Source organism: Austrofundulus limnaeus, unplaced genomic scaffold (assembly GCF_001266775.1).
Source record: "Austrofundulus limnaeus strain Quisiro unplaced genomic scaffold, Austrofundulus_limnaeus-1.0 Scaffold10, whole genome shotgun sequence".
Taxonomy (NCBI): domain Eukaryota; kingdom Metazoa; phylum Chordata; class Actinopteri; order Cyprinodontiformes; family Rivulidae; genus Austrofundulus; species Austrofundulus limnaeus.
The window spans coordinates 610,252-633,018 of record NW_013952412.1 but is presented as its reverse complement, the minus strand read 5'-3'; the positions used below and the strand labels follow the sequence as shown (position 1 = coordinate 633,018).

Here is a 22,767-nt window from a genome sequence, read left to right as displayed (position 1 = left end):
GTGTTTAAAGGAATAACTAAAGAAGCTGAAACAACAATATTATGTTTGCATTTTACTGTCTGTTAGCAAAATATCTCATGACCCACTGGACACAGTTTAATGAAACATTCAGGAAATGAGATGTAGAGGTGCTGGTTAACTTTTGAAGTCAACGCAATACAAAATGAACGCCATGGCTAATCAAAACAACATAAAAACGGTTCAAATGCAGCACATTTTACAGATATGCAGCAATATATTCACAACACAATCTGGAAGTGAGATCTCAAGCATCATATACTCAAACTTACTAAAATGGCAACAACTTTGTCCCTTTTCTGCATGAAAGTGCTTCAAGAAACTGAAAATGTTTTTGTTAAAAACTGAGCAAATGATTCTGAAATGAAAATGCCTTGATGGTGAGTCATAAGTTACCAAGCAAAAAAATGCTGACAAGTTAATTATTAATTATTTCTGCTGATTAAATCTCTGACCTTGCTTTGTCTTTAGCTGAAGGATAAAACCCAGCAGATTTTTTGGACTTACCCTTCAGGGCTCTTCCCCTGATAATAAATGGCATTCTGTCACCTGGCTCTCCTCCGGGGCCTCATCACCGTGCCTTTTTGTGCTCGCTCTTCAGCCAGTTCAGAGGAAATGAGTGTCTCGGTGCTCTGATGGAAGGTTAGCAGTGATTGGATTACCTGTGCCAGCACTGGGGAGGATAAAGCAGTTTTACTGCAGCGCGTAATCCTCCGATTATAATCCTTGTTCAGTGAGCAGAGGCAGAAACCTCAACTCATGGAGCCAAATAATAAACAGATATAAATTAAAGTATTCTTTACAAACAAATGCCATTATAAGGTTTACTTTGCTGAAAGGTGTAATGTTTCATTGCATGTTGCTTTTTTATGTTTGAGTAGCTGGAGCTTTTGTATTTTGTGGTTTGGTTATTGGGTTTAGTTCGGCTGCTGTCAAATTAGATTAGTGCTTTCCTCCATCTTTTAAAGGTTTATCTGATCCAACACACCTGATTTGAATAAATGGGTAATTAACAAGCTTCTGTTGAATATGAAGAGTTAATCCAATCACTGTTGGAGCAGGGACACAAAACATACAGGACCAGGGTTGGACGCTCCTGGATTAGATATCTAAATCTCTCTCATTTTTTAGTTTAAAACACAGCTGAATGTGGCCAAACAACATGCATATAACGGTATAAGCTCAAACTGGATAAAAAGTGTTTGGCCACAGCTGTAATTGTTGAATTTAAGAGTTTTAGTCAGAATTTGGGTAATAGGTTTTTGTGATGTGTAATGCTTCAGCGTACCAAGACATTTGGACATTTTTTAAGCTTTGAACTTTGTGGCAACAATTTGAGGAAGGTCATTTTTTTATTTCAACATGACCAGTGCACTATAAGCAGGGAATATAAAAGCAGAGCCCTGACTTGTAGCCCCACCTGTGGGATGAACTGGACTTTTTTTTTACCCCATCCAACTTTGTTATTTTGTGCAAACAAACAAACATGGATTCTAAAAGTGACCTTTAGTGCCTTGTGTGTGTGTGTGTGTGTGTGTGTGCGTGCGTGCGTGCGTGCGTGCGTGCGTGCGTGCGTGCGTGTATGCATTCTTCAACAAAGTTAATTTAATTTAATTTAATTTAATTTAATTTAATTTTAGTTTAGTTTAGTTTAGTTTAGTTCAAGTTGTAACCCTGCGGAATAAAAATTCTCCAGGGAAGTTTTTTAAGTGCTGCAACTTCCGGTGACGGCGGAAGCTATAAGTGTTTGCAGAAATCCGTCCGTCCGGGAGCAAAACAATCATACTAAAAAAAAAAAGATGGAGATGATAAATGCTGGACATCTGATGAGCCTAGCAGCTCTGCAGAGACAAGATCCGTACATAAACCAATTACTTGACGTTACTGGTCAAGTAGCTCTTTACAACTTTAACTCCAAAGCGAACGAATGGGTAAGTGTGGAATTATGACAGAAAATAAAACCTCCCGAAACACTCAGCCGAGAGAGTCAGCAGTTTAGCTACATTGATTTAGCGCCTCTTTTCAACACAGGTCCAAAGTAAATCATCAGAATCTGTAAAACGTTTTTAGGCTAACATTGTCGAACATGTATTTAATCGCAGTTTCGTTATTTGCTTGTTGATCTTAATAAAACCGAAACTGCTAATTGAAACTGGAGCTTGCTAGCTAGAAAAGCTCACTCTAGTCGCAAATTGTTTAGCGGCTGTTGTTTTCGTCTGACAGTGATTGTGATGTCGCTTTTTGTTGCAGGAGAAGACCGAAATCGAGGGAACCCTGTTTGTTTATTCGAGGTAAGCTCAGGACGCTGGGAGCGAGTTTAACCGGAGAACATGAAGGTTGTTTATCAGTTCGGTGTTAGGTTTCATGACGTTATGCGCACGTGCGCAGGCCGCAGTCTGTAAACAATCATCGCGTGACTCAAGATTTTCTTAAAGTTAAATGTTGTCAAAACCAGCTATAAGTTGAGAAGAGAACGTTTAAACTAGAGCTGTGTATTGGCAAGAATTTGGCGATACGATACATATCATGACAGAGGGGTCACGATACGATATATCCTGAAATATTGCGATACTGTAAGCAAGGCGATATATTGCGATTTTTTTGTCCAAAAATTCTGTTAGATAAAAATCTCTTACTGGTAAAAGAAAAACCAAAATTCATTGTCTCAGGAAATTCTAATATTATATAGACATGCTTTTGATACGTTTAGCTGTCTTCTGCTTTGTATGTGTTTTATTTTATTTGTTTCATATTTCATCCATGTTTTCAATTATTAGACTAAATTTGCCAATAAATAGTTTGAAAATATATTTTTTGCAGCTTTTTGTTTTTAATATTGCTTTATAATATCGTCACCCAACACTTAACAATAGCCTCTAACTCAAGAGGTGGAGGAGCCAACTGGCTGGCTCACTGCTGCCAACTAGTGGTCAAGAGGCTGAACTACAACATAAAAATGAACGGCTGGCAGGAAAGTTGACATTTTAAACCTTTAATAAAAAATCGATACAGGGCTTTAGAATATCGATACAGTATCGGGAAATGAAATATCGCGATATTTCAGTATATCGATATTTTCTTACACCCCTAGTTTAAACATGAACTATTTACAAAATATAAACTTGTGTGATTTTTCTTATTTTCCTTACACATAGTCTTTATTAAAAAATTTTATTTTCCTGATTTAATTTAAATTCTAAATTTTCACAACTTATGATTAATATTTTATTGAAGTATACCAAAAATGGAATACCCAAAACAAACTTTATTGTGATCTATTGAGTCATATTAGTCCACTCTGTGTCTTTGAAGGTCTGCCTCTCCTCATCATGGCTTCACCATCATGAACCGACTGAGTACAGAGAACCTTGTGGAGCCGATAAATAAGGACCTGGAGTTTCAGCTGCAGGATCCCTTCTTGCTCTACAGAAATGGCAACTGTGAGTGTTTACGGAGAAATAAATACACAAAAAAGAGAGGTTTTCTGTGACTGCTTTAACAAATCTCAGCAGTGCTCTTATTTATGTATTGTTGATGTCGATCATTTTCTTTGTTATTAAATGTTAGAGACTAGTTGCCAGTCACTTTTATTTTATACTTGCAGTCTAAATTTCTCAACGATGAGATTTCTTACCAGGCAAAATTAGACTTAAATGATGAAAGTGATCATCTTTAATACGATATTTAGCAAAGCATGTGCTCAATGGGTTCACAAACCTTGATCTACATTAGTCAGTGTTTACAGTTTTACTAACAGTCACAACAAGCACGCACATAAATATGATCATACCTGTGAAGATTGCAGAGAAACAGCTCTCCAGTGTTTGGTGAAACATCTCTTTTCCATACTGCTTGAAGTCATTTTGACGTCTTACGGCGTTAAGCAGGAACGCTTTGGAGCTCATGGCCCAGATTGGCCAGACAGCAACTTCAGCTTGACTTGGAAACCATTATCCTTCTGCATTCAGGCAACAGTCAGAGAGTCGGGGCTCTGATTGATAATCTAACTATAGTAAGTTATGTTAGTGATGTCCTCCAGCACCATACGGTAAAATAAAAACGGCACGAAATTCTTCAAATCTTCAAAAAGTAGCTGACAGCGCTGCCACCGAGATAATCGATTAGAAGTCTAAAGAGCAGTTTCATTAGTGCAACGAACAAGGAGTTGGATTGCTTTCCCATTTGTTTGCTTATGAGGAAAAACAGCATGGCCAGGGTCAACGTTAGAGTCGACTGCTCCCCTTTTGGATTTGGCTTGCACACCAGCCTGGCTGGTATCGAGGACATGATGAGGAACGGTCTTTTTGGTATTCCAGTCAAAGCCTCTTCTCTAGTAGCTTCACTTGAGCGCGTGCGCTGATACCATGGTTCCTTAAAATTATTTGCTGCCGAGAGATTTCTTGTGGCGCGCAAGTGTTTAGTAAGCTACTGTTTAACTGTATTCCTCAGGCTGCACTCACAGGCTCCAGAACGCTGTCCCTTCTCAAAACTGTCCCACAAAAATTAGTTTCTGCTGGGATCCTCTCCTGGTTTCTGCCCCATCAGATTGTTTGTGCTGGTCCCTCACACAGTCCATTTGAAAACTAGTTCTCAGAAGGCAGTTTTGACTGTCGCCTGCAGTTTTGCTGCTGTGAAGGTGTGACAGTTGGAAGAAGAAGTCCTATTTGCGATGTTTGAAGTGAGAGAAGCTCAGGTGAGAAAGTTGGAAGACTCCTCCTTCCGAGGAAGTAATGAATCAGTCTGAGTGTTGGTGAGCTTTCTGCTTGAGGGTGTGTTTAGACTTTGAGGATCTAGTTGGAGAGAAACACACTTGTTTACACCGTTCTGTATTCCCTTTGGTAGCAGTAGATGCTTCAGAGAGGCGAACACTTAAGTTGCCAGGTAACAGCAGCCTCCTGAGGGACGTTAAACACACCAGTGGTTCTGTCGCACACAAATGTGACACAGCCGCTCGCTTTTGTTTTAAAGAAATCTTGCAAGCTGCTGTTTGTTTACATTTTATTTTTCATTTAGCATTCTTTTAGTGATCATGTTTTTGCTTGACTTCAGAGTGTGATTATCTTTTTTTTTTTTTCTTGGTAGAAATAGATATTTTTTTAAACAAATTAATTCTGTTGTGCTACTGCTTTGAAAGTAGAAATCAATAATAGTTTCTAAAAATACTCTAAAATAAGGTGGTTATTTTATTGTTGTTGTTGTTTTTTTTTTTAAGAAATTGAAGAGTTATATTTGGTGTGTTTTTTTCTGTTGACAATTTAGTTTTTTATTTTGTCTCCTAACAGTGGGGATCTACAGCATATGGTTTTATGATAAGAGAGATTGTCAACGCATTGCTCAGCTGATGGTCAAGTAAGTAGGTCAACACATTTACACAGTATCTGTGAAAAGATGAGATTATCTGCTGTTTGTTCTATATTTTACTCTGCATACTGTTATATTGTTTTTATGAATAACACTGTAAAGCAAGCAGCACAGATATGTCTTGGTTTAGTGAAGTAAAATGTGGATCTTTCTGTGTATTTTGTGTAAATTATATGTAAAGTATCTTGTTAATACTAGAGAGACACAAACGGCTGGAAACAAATTCCTTGTGTGTGTCAACATACTTGGCCAATAAACCTGATTCTTATTTGTATGCATCGGGTTTAAAAAGGTACGGTAGCTTTATTTCTACTTAAATCTCCTCCAGGATTGTGAAGCAAGAGGCAGACCATGCCCAGAGAAAGACCCCAGAGTCGGGTCGAACCAACGGAGTCGCAGAGCCGCGGTCCATCGACATCATGGAGCTGCTCAGCAAAGCCAAGGAGGACTACCAAAGAGTAAGAACACACAGCTTGTTGTTTTAAAAAAATGTTAACAAAACTACAAATTTTATTAGAAATTTAAAAACTCATTTGTGTTTTGAAAGGGCATGGCAAGAGAAACGAGGGTTTCAACAGAGGCGAGCGTGAAAACAGTCAGTGATGTTACACAACGTGCACAGAACACACAACCACCTGAGGTATTTGAACAATTGTTTTTGTTTGTTTTGTCCTTTTCTACACTTAAACATGGAGACGTGGACAGACTTCAAAGACACTTCAGTGTGAACATTGGGCCGTATGCAAGAACATGTTCATATTCTTATCCTAAATTTCTCTTACTTTTGTTCGTATGAAGGGTTCGTACGAACATGCCACGTCAGATTCAACAAACTCTTCTATCTTCAGGAAAAGTGTGTAAATGAGGAACGTAAACTGATGAATGTGTATCAGCTGCTCGTGCATTTATGCAATTTATGTCGTTACATTTAGAATCTAATTCCAGGTCAAACAGAATAGCCTATTGTTAACATAATAATAGAGTGTGATTTATTTTCAACTCGAAATATCTTCAAACTAATGAAATCTAAAGTTATTAGTGAGAAAAATCTGTCTGATAACAGCAGACTCACTGCTCATAAAATACACAACAGGTCTGGACCACTTGTGAATTTTGTTCGTATCTGAAGAAAATTTAAGAATACGAGAAAAATTGAATGCCACAGATTCTCCTAAATCACTCGTACGCACAACTTAAGAACAAATCTGCGTACGAACGGTTCTTGCATGAGGCCCGTTGTTGTTGTTTGTTTTTTTTTTGAGTCAGTTATATTGTCTTCTGACACTGTCGTTCTTTTTACTGAACAGAGCGCTCATACGGGGGTGAAACAGATCACGGTCGAGGAGCTCTTTGGTTCTTCTCTTCCTAAAGACCCTCCTGTGATGACCAAGCCTGCACAGGTCACCGCTGCTTCCAACCACTTCCCTTCAGCCTACATCCAGAAACAAACATTTCCTTCTGCAGCCCACCAAAGTGCTTTTGTCACGTCTCAGTTCTCGGCCCAGGATCCCGTCTCCAGCCAGCAACAAGTCCCCGTTCTAATCCCGTCTCCCTTTGTGATGAATCCCAGTCCCGTTTTCCAGTCGGTAGTCTCCAGGCCAGAACCAAAGTCTCAGTGCGCCGTCTCCCCTCTTATGATGCCTTCAGCTGACACGGAGATCCTCACCGCTCCTCCTGGGTCTACGTCATCTCCAGCTGCTCCTACGAGCTTTTTAGGGCAGGAGATGGTCACCACACTCAAACCAGCAGCGTCCTCTGTGAGTTCAGGTATCCACAAACCCATCCTCGCACCCAGCTTCCTGCCAAGCACGCTGGTTCCACCTCACAGCTTCCAAGAACCCAAGATGGATGTTTTCTCCCAACTTCCCACCATGATTAAACCGATCCCTGTGAGTTGAGCTCTGTTGGCACCTTCACCAGTCTCTTGGATACGTAGTTCATACTAGAAACTTTGCATTTCCTGCAAAAATGCAGTTTGAATAGAATAGAAACAGCGTTTATTGTCCCGCTCGGGAAAATTCAGGTGTAGCAACAGCAACAGAAATGTACATCAATCCACAGAAACAGTGTATTGCTATGTGACATTATCAGCTGTAGCAATAATAATAGAATTAAAGATAGTAACAATAAAAAATAAACATAGATCAAAATAATAGTAAGAATAATCATTACTGAACCAGACTATCAAGATGAAATTAGATCAAAAATGAAAATAAAACTACCGTGCAGAAAAATGTGAAATTACAGGAAAAAAACAGTCGACAGACTCATGATCCGAGGGGTGTGTGCAAAATGAGTCGAACTCAGTCATTAAGTCAGTGTTTCAGTACCAGAAAAACCATGTACAGTTGCCGCTGTTTATTATTTATGTAATGACTGATGTGCTTGAATGTTTGATGCTGCAAGATTTTTGCTGAATAGCTTAAAAAAAGGCTAAAACTATCCTAAAAATAGCTTTAAAAAGTAGCTGAAATTAGCACAAAGAAACAAAGTGCATGTTTGCTGATCTAAGCATTAGGAAGTAAAATTGAATAAAAATTATTATAACAAAAAAGAATTTAGCTGAAATAGCAAATATTAGCTGAAACGTAGCTAAAAAAAACAGCAAAGCGGCTAAACGAAACAATAAAAGCTTAAATTAGCAGGAGAATAGCAAGTCAGAATGATGGCTAAAGAAGCTCTAATTGGACTGTCAAATAAGCCGAAGGAAGCTGAAATTAGTACAGAGGAATTAAGAAGCAGAACTAGAACAAAACGTAAAAGTGCAGTAAAGATTTATGAACATTTGAAAGCGTTTTAAGGATGTTGGAAACTGCTTCATTCATTTTAATGAGGAAAAAACATGGCAGAAAAAGCTAATGATCTTAAAAAGTAACAGAAGTCATAGAAAGAATGTCCTGAAGGAGCTCAATGTTTTGACATCTAAATTGTTGCAATAGAACAAAAATTGTGAAACAAGATGTATACTGAAACACATACAGAAAACAAATGATATTTTCTCATAACTTTTTTTAAAATCTCTTTCCTTTCTTTTCTCAGGCTGTTCCCATGAGTCCAGGTCTTGCTGTTCCAGGGTCAGGGATTTCAGTACTTCTTTCACCCAGCGCCTTCCAGCAGACGGTTAATAAACCCGTAACAGCACCGGTGGCTCCCTCTGCTCCCCCTGAGCCACCTGCTGCCTCTGGACGAGCTGCAGAGTCTCCGTCAGGCCCCTGCAGTAAAGCACAGCTGCAGGAGACTCTGATACATCTCATCAAGGTACAAATAGCAGCAGACCACAGAGCTGCTGCTGGAAGAAGTTCATTAATAACTTCTTATAATTAATACACCTTTGAGAGCTGTTCACACAATAATAGGTCAGTTTTTAAAGAATGGCCGCTCCAGACACAGTTTGCTTCAGAATTCAGAGTTTGCAACTAAAAAAATCCTGTTTTCTTGTCAACTTGAGTCACCCAGTGAGATGCTGCTCTGAGGATTTGACTATTAATATCACAGAAAAACAAACCACTGCTTCCTTATTAATCAAAGTATTTGTAGTTTTTTTTCAACTTTTGTGTTTCCAAAAAAAAAAAAAGCTTAAATTGAAATATCTGTTCGTTCTCATGTATTTCTTCCTGGTCCAGAACGACCCAGACTTCCTCAGTGTCATTCACGATGCTTACCTGCAGAGTCTGTCCAAGGACCTCGGCAACGTGAAGTTGTAGTCGGACCTGGACCAGCGCAGACCAGTTCAGGGCTTCAGACACGTTTGTGTGACCACAGAGGTTTGTGACACACCACACCACATCTCTTCAGGATTATTATGAGCTGGACTCTGTTGACTCGTGAAGATGTCCTGGCTCCCGTCGCCCTGGATTTCTCTGATTACGTCAAAGGAGAGCGACTGTGGGAGCAAAGATCAGATTAAACGTCTCTGTGGATTACTGGGCAGAGCTTTGAAAACTTGATGATTGCGGTTCAACTGCTGACCACTTATTGGTGGAGGTCAAGTGAAAAACTCTGACTGTTGGATGGTAATTTATCTGCTGTGAAACTTAGATGCTCCTTTTTATTACTCAGAACACATCTTCTAGGAGTTCTCCTGGGAACACTGACAATACACCCAAACTGTGACATCTTTACTTTTTTGATGTCTAAATGATTTTTTTTTACCTCTTAATAAGTATTCATTTTTTTTGAGAAATTTTGCTTTTGAAAACTTTTTTCTTTGTCTGAGAACTGTTTTCTTTCTAAAAAGACACTTACAGATAAAAAATAATAATATTTAGAAGCTGGATTTCTTGTAATGTTTCAGACTGGGACACATTCATGCATCTTGAGTGCAAAAAACCGATATATTTATATTTTTTGTATTATTTCTGTATATTTTCCTTCATTTTTTAAATTTCAGTATTATCTTTAGTTTTTTTATTGTTGTTTTTTTTTGGTGCGTTTTGTTTCCTCCACCAGCTGAGCTCACAGTACCTGACGTTCTTGGAGGGGCTCGTGCAATAGATGAAAACCTGCTTTAGGACTATTTGATAATGGTGCAGAGCTAAGCTTGTGTAAACTTTAAGAGATGATCTATACATTTAAGTATCATGTAAATGATAGACTTCCTGTTTACATTACCGGTAAGTCTTTTTTTTTTAACGTAAAATTATGAAAAAAAATTAAACCTGGAGCTGATTTTTCAACAGCTTCGGTCTGATTTACTCAGTCTGCCCTGTAAACAAATTTAAACAACCACCATTCACATTTCTGTTTTAGTTCTAAATCACAAATATGACATCATTATATATATTTGTTTTATTTTGCAGTAAAAGGTTACTGCAGCACATAATCTGCAGTGAAAGCTAGAAAAAGCACATTTGTTTTCATATCATGTGCAACACTTCAGCACTAGAGCACGTAAAAATCCTCTGAGTGATTTAGAACGAAGCGTTTCACAAACTTTAATACAGAAACGGTTATTTTCGTTTGGTCAAACAGGAAAGTTTAAATGCAGAATGTGAAGAGGTGTGCAGCCAAGAGGTAAATCTGATGACTTTAGTGCCGTGTGAAAAACGTATTAAAGATCCGACACTTGGCAGGTGTCCAGTGAAAATTCAATGATGGATTAAAAAAAAAAGAAAATAATGAATTTATCATTAAGATTTTAAGGTTATTTTATTTATCCAGTTGGCCACACTTATGAATTTTGGGTGAGCTGTTAAAATTCACAGCATTTTTTTTTTTTTTTTTTTTTTTGGTTAGTCATGATGCATATTTTGGCCAATTTAATAATATTTTGTGATATTAAAGATTTAAAAAAAGGAAAAATGTTTGTTTGGATTTCTTTCAGCTGTGAATGAGTTTCAAAGCTGAAAACTGTTTTATTTTTTTCCTCAATGGGTGATTTATGTCTGAAAATTAGCGGTTATATTTTTGCTTTTTGCTGTTGAAACATTCTGACTAAAGTGTATTATTAATCTTATATTATTAATCTCATCATTTTCAATACAGAAAGATGCTGCTCTGTGATGGATTTACCACCAGATGTCACTATCTGCCTTCAGTTGCACTAAATATATTTACAGTCATCCATTCTGTGCAGTAAATTTCACTCTTTGTTGCTTTTGTTCATTGAAACTTAAATAAGAAGAAATAATGTCACGTTTCAGTACAGTAAGAAACCAGATTAAATATAAAGTACCTCTAAAGGACTGACATGTTCAGTTTTAGCTTGTCACAGATGAAAGAAAGTGTTAAACAGTGGAGGGAGGGTCACTGAAAGTAATCCCTGGCTCTACATCCACTCTGTTAGCAAAATATCTACTGAGCCACCAGAGGTTTGACTGAAACTCAAAGGTTTTCATTGGATCCACAGCTGATTAATCAACATCAGTCAACACATGAAAATGTTTCAGTCATTTAATTTTACAGATACTGGGCTCTCATTTGACAGAGGTGTAAAGTTACAAAGTACAAATACTTTACTTAAAGGGGACGTATCATGCCGTTAAATGTATTTTGTTGTGTACTTGGAGTCTCTAGGCGTGCAGATGCTGTGTAGATATCTTTATATTATTTTTGGGTCAAATTTTTCAACCCTGTTCAACCCCAAGTTTTCTCTTTTCTATGATGTTTTCTGAACTACTACGCCACAGTATTTGCAACAAAACTACCAAATAAGGTCTGGACTTACCAACTACAATTTGGTGGTCTTCATGATTCTCCTCTGGTTCTGGGTCAGACTCTGGCTCCAACATGTAAGGCTGGATGGACAAGGCTTCCCTTGTTGACAGAATAGAATAGAATAGAATAGAATAGAATAGAATAGAATAGAATAGAATAGAATAGAATAGGCATTTATTGTCCCGCGTGGGGAAATTCATGTGTAGCAGCAGCAGATGCATGCATGAATCCACAGAAACAGTATATTGCTATGTGACGTCAATTGGAGCAATAATATTAGAATTAAAGTAACAGTAAATATTAAAACATAAATCATCTTTTCATTTGTAAATGCAAAGTTTCTGCTCCACTAAATAGTCGTAAACCCCTCTATCAAATTGAAATGGACCGGTCTGGAAGCTGGAGGGGGGCGGGGTGTGAAGCATTTTGTTTGGATTTAAAGAGACAGCATCAAAACGAGTTGATCTGAGACACACCTCAGAAAGAGGGGCTTGTGGAGTTACAATAAGACCAAAGCATTGCAGTTCCACTTTATATAGAGCCCAGCTGAATGATTTAAATGTGAAAAAGAAGGATTTAAAAGAATATTTCTCCTTTTAAGTAGAAACTTTGGTTATCTGTACTTTACTGGACTGCTTAATTTTCATTCAACTTTTTACTTCTACTCTTTACATTTTCACACAGTTATCTGTACTTTCTATTCCGTAAATTTTAAAATGGATTCATTACTTTTGATTCATTTTGTCTTGTTTTCATTCCATCTTGTCATCGTTCAAAAAAAAAGCCTATCCAGACATATGGCGCCTCCTGGATAGAGTGAATTTATGCAGCTAAAGCAGGTAGACTAGTGCATACCAGCATTTTCAACATTATTTTAAAATAACATTACAGTCATCATGATCATTAAATTCTAACCGCTCACTTTTACTCTTAATGCTTGAGTAAATTTTATGAGGAATGTACTTTTTAACTTTAACCAAAGTGATTTTATGGTACTTGTACTTTCTAGTATCACTTTGAGGTACTTTTATACAAAACTGTAATTTGACGTAGCTGAGTTGATTCACAACACTCTGGAGTGTGAGACCTCATGAGACTGTGCACAACTTGATTTTCCAGGTTTGTCCTAAATGATGACTTCATTCATTCATTCATTCATTCATTCATTCATTCATTCATTCATTCATTCATTCATTCATTCATTCATTCTTCAACAGGGTGTAGAACCCCTGCATGTATGGAAGGTGGCGGGCGACATGCATGTTTTCTAGTGATGCTAGGTACTTTGCTGAACGTTTGAAGCTGAAGGCTGCTGAGCCTCGTCGTGCCTCTGCTCTCAGTCCAAACTTTATTGGCTGCTGAGTTGTCTCCCCGCAGCCCCGGATCGCCCACATTCATAGGCTTTCCTCGTAAGCCCCGCCCTCCCTCTCTTCACCTCTCTGCCCTAAACAACGCTGCTTTCCTGTCATCACCTTCTTCTCCAAACTCATCCTCCTCCTCCTCCTATATTCTCGGGGCAGCAGACCGGGGAGCGTTTAACTCTTTCCTCAGTTTTAACCACCTCGGGTGCTTTTTTTTTTTTTTCCCTTCCTTTTCCTCCTCTCTCCCCTCTCTCTGGCCAGATGGAAGACTACCACAAACCGGACCAGCAGACGGTGCAGGCGCTCAGGAACATCGCCACGCGCCTCCGGATCAACTCCATCAGGGCGACCACTGCAGCGGGCAGCGGGTGAGATGAGAGGGGCTGTTGGGTCGTTACTCTGCAGGGAACCAGTTTTATTTCAAGCTTCGTGCTCCTCTTGTTTCCTGAAAGAGCTTTTAATAAAAATAGTTAATGTGAAGTCAAGAATGCACATCCATCCAGATGTGAGGTCTAACTGAACACGAGTCAGCAGTCAGCAGGTCCTGATTGTTTTAATTAAAACAGCAACACTGTATGTATTAGTTGTGTGTAAATGTAATTAGTCTCTATAATCTCTGTGTAATTTACACACTTGAGCAAAGCGGGTCCAGTTGGAGACGTTTCTTCTAATTTCTAGTATTCACATCTGAATCTGAACTGCCCGGAACAAGTCACACAAGATGTAAACAAAAAATAAATAAATAAACAAACTATGGTTCACTTGAGAAAATCAAAGAAAAATGGAAAAATTTGCAGAAGTGCCCCATTCTCCCCATTTTCCCCCACTGCTTTCCAAGCTTTATTTCAGGACAAAAGCATCTTCATAGTGGTCTAATTCTAGTGTTTGCAGCTTATCTTCAAGAATGAAGACAAGATAAATATGAAAACATTATCATGTGTCAAATTATTAGAAGTTTATCCAGTTTAACTGTAGATTGAAATGACTCAACCTTCTTAATACGACTCAATCTGACAGTCAGACTAAGCTGTTGGATCTTTGTAACTTGACTCTTTTCCAGTCTGGCTCTTCAGACATGCAGAACACATTTGGTGATTTTTATTTTTATTTTTTTTTTGTTTAACTTCTGATATTTTCAGTTCTGCTCTCGTCCTTGCAGTCACCCCACATCATGTTGCAGCGTGGCAGAGATCCTGTCCGTGCTCTTCTTCCACTCCATGAAGTATCGACCCGACGAGCCGCGGAACCCCAACAATGATCGCTTCATCCTCTCTAAGGTAACGCACGCACATGTCTTTGTGGAAGGTCGTCTTTAACAAGTGGGTGTAAACTTTAACCTTTGACCTCCTCAGGGTCACGCAGCTCCTGCTCTGTATGCCATCTGGGCAGAGGTGGGCTTCCTGAAGGAGAGCGAGCTTCTGAACCTCCGAAAGGTCGACTCCATCCTGGAAGGACACCCAGTGCCGGTGAGGTGACAGAAGTCACATCAGAATACATTGAAATGATTAATACTCACTTTTGTTTAGATTTTGATATGTTTCACAAATCACCATGATTTTACTGCACTTTAAAAAAGTTCAACATGGTTATATTTTGTACAAAAATCCAATTGTAGCAAAAGTGTTGTGAACTAAAATTTGTCAGATTCTGCTGTCTGACCCATTGGATTCTCTCTAGTCTAAAGGGTGAAATATAAATCTGTGTTCATGCTAACAGAAGCAGCAGTTTGTGGACGTGGCCACTGGATCCCTGGGTCAGGGGCTGGGGGCCGCCTGCGGGATGGCCTACACTGGCAAATACTTCGACAAGGCCAGGTAACGTCCACTCAGACCACACGCAGAGAAGATAAAACGTTTAAAGTTCTGCAGAAGCACAGCAGCCGGTCGGTGCTTCTGCACTCAGGGAGAACATCTGAAATTATGCATGACTTAACGTTGGCTGCGGTGAGCCGTGCAGACGTGACATTTCAGCCAGGAGCTTTGGATCAGATCTTCCCTGACAGCCAGGTTGGTCTGTGGGGACGTTTAGTGGTTTTATCTGTGTTACCTTTACATCAAAGACGAGAGCACATTTGATGGAATAAAGGGAGGCTGAGACGAAATCATATTAAATAATTTAATTTAGACGTAAACAGATAAAAGCTATTAAAACTACATACAAACAAGCCCATTGTGCTTCTGTTGTGACAACCTTTCAGCTGTATGGAGCTGCTTTGAATCGCTCCACTCATGTTTCCTTTGTTCCACTGTGATCCAGAAAGAATACAGTGGATTTCACTGACAAAGACCAACGCAGCTTTGTGGCCTGTAGCAGAAAAACAAAATGCAATCCACGCATGTAGGAGGATACAAACACACGTGTGCTAAATTCTTTTATTTTTATTTTTTCCTAAACAAAAATGGAGACATTTTTTGAGGACAGATCGGATCAGTAAAGCGGTTGAGTTTGTTGCTCTCACAGTGTTCCAGGAGATCCTTAAAAAGTCTTAAAGTAATTGAATTCATCAGTCCAAAAAAAGGCCTTAATTGGCCTTAAAGGGGACCTATTATGCAGAATTCACTTTTTAAAGGTTTTTTACTCAACTTTGGGTATGTACTTCTTAAAAAACAGTCCTAGGACCAAAGAAATGCACCCAGGGCCATATTTACTGTAAGTAAATGTATTTTTAATGTATATTAACGACAACGAAATTTTGTGATGTCACAAGCCGTACGACAACCCACCGGAACCTGCGTTCAGCTCCTTACCTAGCAAACCCCGGGTGAGACTCCACCTCTTCAGTATAAAAAGCCGTCACCGTGTTGTTGTGCAATGCGCAGCTCATTTCACAACAAGCCTCCAATAATGGGTAGAGTGTTGGACCAGAGAGTGGGAGACTAGGGTTCGAGACCGGCACGGACATAATTTAATTATTTATTTTCATTCATTATGAACACGTTTTCTCATGTACCTCTACTGTTTAACTTATTAAAGCCTTGTTAAAGCCTATTTGTTCGAGTTTCTGAGGTATTTTGACCGCTGCTGCTCCCTGCTCTGGTAACAGCATGCAGAGAGAGCGCAGAGCAGAGGAGGGGGAGGAAAAAAAGAAGATGCTACGACCACGACTCTGCCTCTGGGTCTCATATGGTTGTACAACGGAGCTTCTGCTATTATTAGCCATGCTAAAGTAAATGCTGGCTTTGGAGGGCGGAGTTAATGTCAACAGATTTTTGGAGGGCGTTACCAACAGAGCTCATTAACATAAACAGCTCTTCTGAACGCAAGTCAGAGCAGGCAGAACTAGAAAATGGGAAATTTTATCTGAGAATTATTTTGTGCATTAAATTGAATGAACATGGTCTGGATAGCCCACAGACATACCATAAACATTTCTAGGACCCATAATTGGTCTCCTTTAAAATGTCTTAAATCAATCTTTCAGATGTCTTTCAAATGTTAACACATTGTAAGTAGGATGATTTGTAATTCATCTCAAATATTAAAGTAATTGGTAACATTTATTTTTTTAAATATTCACATGCTGACATTCCCCTTTGACATCACTTCCGGTTAATTCACATGCAAACTGTCCATCGGAGCAATGTGAAATTTGTTTTGTAATATGTCAATAATGTTGTTATTCCAAAAATGCATTCACTTTTCTTACAAAAACTTGATGTCACAGGTACTGTAAGGTTTCATCTACAGCAAATTGGGGTTAAGACCCCACTGTGGGTCCTAAAACTTTAAATTTTGGGTTGTTAAAGGATTTCCAGAAATTAAATTAAGTTTGAAACTGACTGCTAAGAACGTTTCTGTTATAGTTAGATATGGATAAAAACAATTGGTCTATTAGCAACATTTGAATACTTCAACCAAAAATACTTTGATTCATGAGTTTCTGACAGTTTTTATATTTTTTGTTATTTGTGTTAATTATGAAATTGGTCTTAAATTTAATTTAACTTGGCACTAAAAAGTCTTAAAGTCTTAAATTTAACTTGGCTTAAATTGCAGGAACCCTGTCTCAGCAGAGAGGGAACCAGGCGGTGAAGAAGAGTCGTATTTTCAGCCCAAGCTGCTCTCTGCGTTCTGCGTGCGCTCGATTGTTTCTGCTCTAATAATCACACATGCAAGAGCACACTGGCTCCAACGTCTCTCCGCCTCACCTACTCGCTTCATCTCTTATCCAGAGAAAAATAAATAAAATGACGCTGCGCTTTAGTTGCATTTGAGTACGCACATTGCATCAGACTTGTAATCAGTACGAAATATAGAATTGTGCCGTTTCTTCTGAAGAGAGTGTTGGGCTAATTCGCTGCGCAGAGTTGCATTGCTGGTTTTATAACAGAATCTGAGGCAACTGCTTCATTACCTCTAAAGCACACTGAGTCTAAACTGCAGGATCGGCTCAATTATTTAGTTTAGAAGGAAGCAGAAAGTTCCACAGAATTTGTGTCGAAACAACAAACGAACAACTGGAGATCAGATGAGGTCAAGATGCGACACATGGATGAATTTGTCCGAAGAGTTCAGCAGCAACGATGAAGACGAGGCTGAAAGTAACCGACCGGTTCTGCTTCGTTGCAGAGCTGCAGAACCTGAAGCCTGAGATTATCGGATCAAACAAAAGCACTTCTACCCTCCGGCTTCTTCACAGATTGATCTCATCACAGAGAGTATTTACTCCAATCTTGTTTTATTTTGTCAGTTTTCTGGTGTTGGCAGAACGTAATGGTGTAACTCCAGCCGTACACTGAATTTGGGGTGTTTGGAGAAGAGACAGGATCTTATTTCAATCTGTTATTTTCTGTTTACAGGGGCTCCCATAGCTGCACTTTTGCATGTGTCTTAATGTTTACCGCAGATAATCGCAGCTTTTAGAAAACTGCTCCTTTATTTTTTTCTAAACAGTACTGTTCAGAAAGCTTTGATCCCTAATAAAAACCAGAATTAAGACATTTTCTGTACATAAGTTCTTTGTTACATTACAAACATCTGGAAATCAGCAGACATCTGAAGAGTTCTGTGAAAATTACATTTCTGTTATCATTATATTTAATGAAACCTAATAAGAAAAACCTGCTTCTGTTATCCCAAACAGATTTAGCAATGTCTGGAAAATACTTAATATGCAGTCAAAAAATAGGAAAAAGTCGATTTTATGTTGTAAGACTGTAAAGTTGTCCACACAAACCTGAAATGAGTTCAGTTTTTATGCACTCACCGTGTCCTTTTCACACAGTTAACTCATGATCTTACACGGTGAAATAACACAAACTATCTTCTTCACAGAGTTAAATGTTCGATGTCTAACACAATTTCTTTTAAAAATATCTTTTCATGTGAGAGTTTTTACATCTGGTTGCATGTTGTGGGGTTTTATGTTAAACAAAGACACATTTCAGAAGCTACACTTTCAGCTTTTCAGGCGGATTTTCTCTCCGGTCCTAAATCCGTTTTTCAAACCTTTTTTATTAATTTCCTTCTCTCTGGAATGTCTCATAACTTTCCTCTCCTCCTCTGTTCTTTTCCGTCTGTGCCACATGTTACGAGTGTGTTACGAGTTTGTGATTGGAATGCGTGCCTTTAATGTATGTGTCGGCCTGTTTTCCGGTTTAAATGTGTTTATCTGGAAAGCTGTCAGAAGACGTTACAGCACAGGAGCAACAGCTGAGAATGGTGGGGGAGTGGGAGATCCACTGGTGTGCGTCTGGGCCCGAGAGTCCGATTTCAGAGGATGAGAAGATGTGTGAAAAATGAAAGTGAAACTGATGAGGAAAAACGATCCTTGCGTTAATCTGTGAGCTCTGCATTTACTAACCTGTTTGTGTGTGTGTGCAGCTACCAGGTGTTCTGCCTGCTGGGAGATGGGGAGCTGTCGGAGGGCTCGGTGTGGGAGGCCATGGCCTTCGCCTCCTACTATCAGCTGGACAACCTGGTGGCCATCTTAGACATCAACCGTCTGGGCCAGAGCGATCCAACTCCACTGCAGCACCATGTGGAGAAGTACCAGCGCCGCTGTGAGGCTTTTGGGTGAGGAGGGGGGTGGCGTGCGTTTAAAATACAATATTTGAAATATTGTTTCAGAAATACTGTCTTTAATAAAGTTGCAAATGTTTACTTTCATGCTACTAATATTTTAGAATTTGTTGCATTAATATATCAATGATATCATCAATTATATATTATTTTGGTAATATAGAAAATATTTAAAGTGTTTAAAGTTGACAGTACTGTGTAAAAGTCTTGTCATCCCTCATTTTGTCATTTCTTGTTGTTGTTTTTTATTCCCCAGGTTTTTGAAGGATTTTCAATGTTTTTCTATGAACTTCAATCATTTTTCTTTTACCAATTGTCGGTTCAGTCCTTACACCGACCATTATGGCTAAAAGTAGGGATGAACTGATATGAAAATTTCAGCCAATATCGATATCCGGTATAATTATTGATGTTATAACCGATATTTACCAATATATTAAACAAACACACAAGTTATATCATACATATATGCACAAACACACTTGGGTTTTTTTTTTTGTTTTTGACACGGTAAATAAACGACCAGATCTCTGACATGGCTCTACTTTAGTTATTCTTGGCTGCGCAGCATCAATATCACTATCCTGGTCAAACAGATGCAGCTCAACCAACCATCTCCCCTCCCAAAACAGAAACACAAAGCGAAAAAGTGAGAAATCAATATCGGACGTTAATATCTGCCCAGTTTTACATTTTGGACCGATACGATATTCTAAAAAATGACGCAACATCGGCCGATACCGATATCAATACTTATATATTGTGCATTCCTAGCAAAAAGCATCCTAAGTCCAAAGAAAAACTTTGAATGACATTTCAAAAACTTGGAAAACCAATAATCAAGAACACTTTGACAGATGTCAAAATCTGGACCCCTTGGAAGAAAAATGTATGTAAACTTTTGTGACTTTCTTTTATTTTTTTTCGCAGCTGGCATGCCATCATTGTGGACGGTCACAGTGTGGAGGAGCTGTGTAAGGTTCTGAATCAGTCCTGCCATCAGCCACTCGCCATCATCGCCAAGACCATAAAGGGGAAAGGTATTTCAGGTAAAAACAACCACACGGTGGCTTACTGAACGGGAACATCGACAGAGATTAAAAGATGTGAACTGCTCAGTTGTTAAACTTTCAAAAACTCCCGGAGGTGCTTTAGTGTTTTCTCTTGTGCAGCTGCATAATCCCTCAGAATGTAAGATACACTCCCAGCACCGGCACCATCTGATCATGTTGTGATAATTATGAGCCCAAGTGTGTGCGTCCACATGTGTGTGAAAAAGAAAGAAAAAGACACAAAGACAACCGTTGGGGGCAGCTAAGCGTGAATGTGAAAGCTGCAAAACCAAACTTTGAGTCCCTTTGGTCGTAACCTCTGACCTGACGTCTGTGGGTTTGTGGTGACCTTCTCAAGCAGAAGCTTGTTTGGATTTGGACAGCTGGATGGGCTTACTTTTTGCCCGCTCTCCTAAACATAAAGAGAAAAGTTTATGCAGGACATTGAAAGGAATTTGGATTGTTTTGAGTGCGTAAATGCCTCCTTAATATCCCCCAGGCGCACCGTTAATCCCCCGGGTTCCAGAAGATTTTTTTTTTTGACTCTGACAATAAATTTTTTGCGTCTCTCAGCGGCGGAGGATAAGATGGGCTGGCATGGCAAAACTCTGCCCAAAGACGTGTCCGACGGCGTGATCAGGGAGCTGCAGAGCCGCATCGTCAGCTGCAACAAACGCCTCTATCCTGCCCAGCCCAGCGAGGACGCGTCGCCCGTCAGCCTCCGCAACATCCGCATGCCCAACGCACCCAGCTACAAACCCGGAGACAAGGCGAGGCCCCTGCTAACTCACAGTACCCGTGCTGTCTGCATCCGTCCTCTGAGGAAATGTTTATGTTCCTCTCTGTTCACCCAGATTGCTACCAGGAAGGCGTACGGCGCGGCTCTGGCCAAACTGGGCCGTTACAACGAGCGCGTGGTGGTTCTGGATGGAGACACCAAGAACTCAACCTTCTCTGAGCTCTTTAAAAACGAGCACCCCAACCGCTACGTGGAGTGCTACATCGCAGAGCAGAACATGGTAGGAAGGACGGGCGAGGTTGTAGAGAGCTGCATTAACTGTAAGACAGAGACTCGGGGAAAGGTTTTAACGAGGGCTGGGTCTCGTCTCTCTCCTGCAGGTGAGCGTGGCGGTCGGGTGTGCCGTTCGAGACCGAAACGTGGTGTTTGCCAGCACCTTCGCCACCTTCTTCACTCGAGCCTATGACCAGCTGCGCATGGCCGCCATCTCCGAGAGCAACATCAACCTGTGTGGCTCGCACTGCGGCGTCTCCATCGGTCAGTTACACTCAGAGTCCTTATATTTGATGGCGTGAATGCTGATTCAGAATTCAGTTTTGTTTTTCATGTTTTTTTGTTTGTTTTTGTAATGCAATTACTTCAGCAGACTTTATTCTATTTTAGCCTTTCATGTATCAAAATGTTCAGCCTACTCAGGTGTTAGAAGCCATAATTTTTTGGTTTATGCTACATTTATAATTTTCAAAATATTTAACTTGTAAAAAATATTTTTTCTCATAGAGATACAATAAAATCTTTTAATTCCTTGAAAACCTTGTTTTGAACTCAGCATACATGCTTCGGTTAGCTTTGAACTGCTGCTCTGCTACTTTTGGCTAGCCTTTTGCTACTTTAAGCTAGACATCAGCCGCTTTTAGCTTTTGACCAGTGTTTGACTTCTTTTAGCCACTTGCTACCTTTAGCTAGCATTGCTAATTTTTAACTTTTAGTTGGTCTTTTGTTACTTTTAGGTTCTAGTTAACACATTGCTACAATGATTTTTAGGTAGCTTTAGCTAGAATTCAGCTGCTTTTAGCCTTTAACCAGCGTTTTGTTAGTTTTAGCTAGCACTTTTGGCTAGCATTCCATTACTTTTAGACAGTTCTAAGTTTTACGTAGCCTTTTATTGCTTTTAGCTTCTAGCTACCATTTTGCTACTATAAATTAGCTAGCTCTAGCTAGAGATATGTTGCTTTTAGCTTATAACCAGTTACTTTTAGCTAGCACTTTTGGCTAGCATTCCACTACTTTTGGACAGTGTTTAGTAGGAATGCGCGATATAAATGATATACAGTAGAAACGATATAAATTTGTCCTATGATAGAGATCTGTAGTCTACCGGCCAACCACGCAATTCTTTTTGATGATGTAACCGGCTGGAGTCAAAACAGAGGAAGCGGGAAGCAGCGAGGCTGAGAGCGCAAATGAAGAGGGGAAAAAACTTATCCAGGCCTGGTTCAGGTGTGTGAAAATGAACGCCGAACTGTTTACATGTTTACGTGACGGCACGTCCTCCGGTCGGATACCGACCGACCGACCACACTGCCTGCTGCGGGAGGAGCGTGCGCCGCGGCATGTGTGAAGGGCTCGACACACGGGAGGCGACGTCGCTCGCTCTCCATTCATTTCCACGCAGCGAGGCGACTGTCAGTGCAGGTGAAGTCAGTGCTCAGGTGGGACGCACTAAAATCAGTCTGGACCTCGTTTCTCCTGCGGTCATAGCGCGACGACTCACGGCCGAATGCGCGCGCACTCCAAAGCGCGACTAAAATGATTGTCACCCCGCCGGAGCGCGCACAGATTAAACAGGTGGAGTGCAGAAAAAAAAAAATCTGTAAAGTGTAGAAAGGAATAAATACAAGCAATTTGTTTTACCACCTTAAAACGAAGCAGGTGATTCCAAACACAACATCCAATGGATGCAGATATCTATTACATTAAAGTTATTGTATGAGTGTGTGTGTGTGTGTGTGTGTGTGTGTGTGTGTGTGTGTGTGTGTGTGTGTGTGTGTGTGTGTGT

At 39.7% G+C, this 22,767-nt stretch overlaps 3 protein-coding genes across 16 annotated transcripts in view; 2 read left to right on the top strand and 1 right to left on the bottom strand.

Moving 5' to 3' along the window:
• cacna1db (calcium channel, voltage-dependent, L type, alpha 1D subunit, b) overlaps window positions 1-928 on the bottom strand; it is a 75,787-nt gene extending 74,859 nt beyond the window's left edge. For 10 of the 14 annotated variants that reach the window (XM_014001716.1, XM_014001718.1, XM_014001725.1 and 7 more), the window contains exon 1: window positions 526-927. In XM_014001716.1, coding sequence (XP_013857170.1) covers window positions 526-559 — 34 coding nt within the window. In that variant the 5' untranslated portion in view covers window positions 560-927. Of the gene's footprint in view, window positions 1-525 lie in introns of all 14 variants that reach the window. The other 4 variants (XM_014001721.1, XM_014001723.1, XM_014001724.1 and 1 more) reach the window with 2 other exon arrangements.
• Window positions 929-1,615: 687 nt separating this feature from the next.
• dcp1a (decapping mRNA 1A) lies at window positions 1,616-9,525 on the top strand. The gene is made up of 9 exons (XM_014001715.1): window positions 1,616-1,949; window positions 2,269-2,309; window positions 3,331-3,458; window positions 5,301-5,367; window positions 5,708-5,837; window positions 5,927-6,019; window positions 6,687-7,268; window positions 8,419-8,637; window positions 9,003-9,525. Exons 1-9 carry the CDS (start codon window positions 1,818-1,820, stop codon window positions 9,081-9,083), a joined length of 1,473 nt encoding a protein of 490 aa, XP_013857169.1. The 5' UTR covers window positions 1,616-1,817; the 3' UTR covers window positions 9,084-9,525.
• Window positions 9,526-12,774: 3,249 nt separating this feature from the next.
• LOC106513066 (transketolase) overlaps window positions 12,775-22,767 on the top strand; it is a 13,413-nt gene continuing 3,420 nt past the window's right edge. The window contains exons 1-9 of the mRNA XM_014001714.1: window positions 12,775-13,264; window positions 14,056-14,173; window positions 14,249-14,362; window positions 14,613-14,710; window positions 18,720-18,911; window positions 19,848-19,966; window positions 20,543-20,739; window positions 20,824-20,988; window positions 21,089-21,245. Coding sequence (XP_013857168.1) covers window positions 13,158-13,264; window positions 14,056-14,173; window positions 14,249-14,362; window positions 14,613-14,710; window positions 18,720-18,911; window positions 19,848-19,966; window positions 20,543-20,739; window positions 20,824-20,988; window positions 21,089-21,245 — 1,267 coding nt within the window. The 5' untranslated portion in view covers window positions 12,775-13,157. The remainder of the gene's footprint in view (window positions 13,265-14,055; window positions 14,174-14,248; window positions 14,363-14,612; window positions 14,711-18,719; window positions 18,912-19,847; window positions 19,967-20,542; window positions 20,740-20,823; window positions 20,989-21,088; window positions 21,246-22,767) is intronic.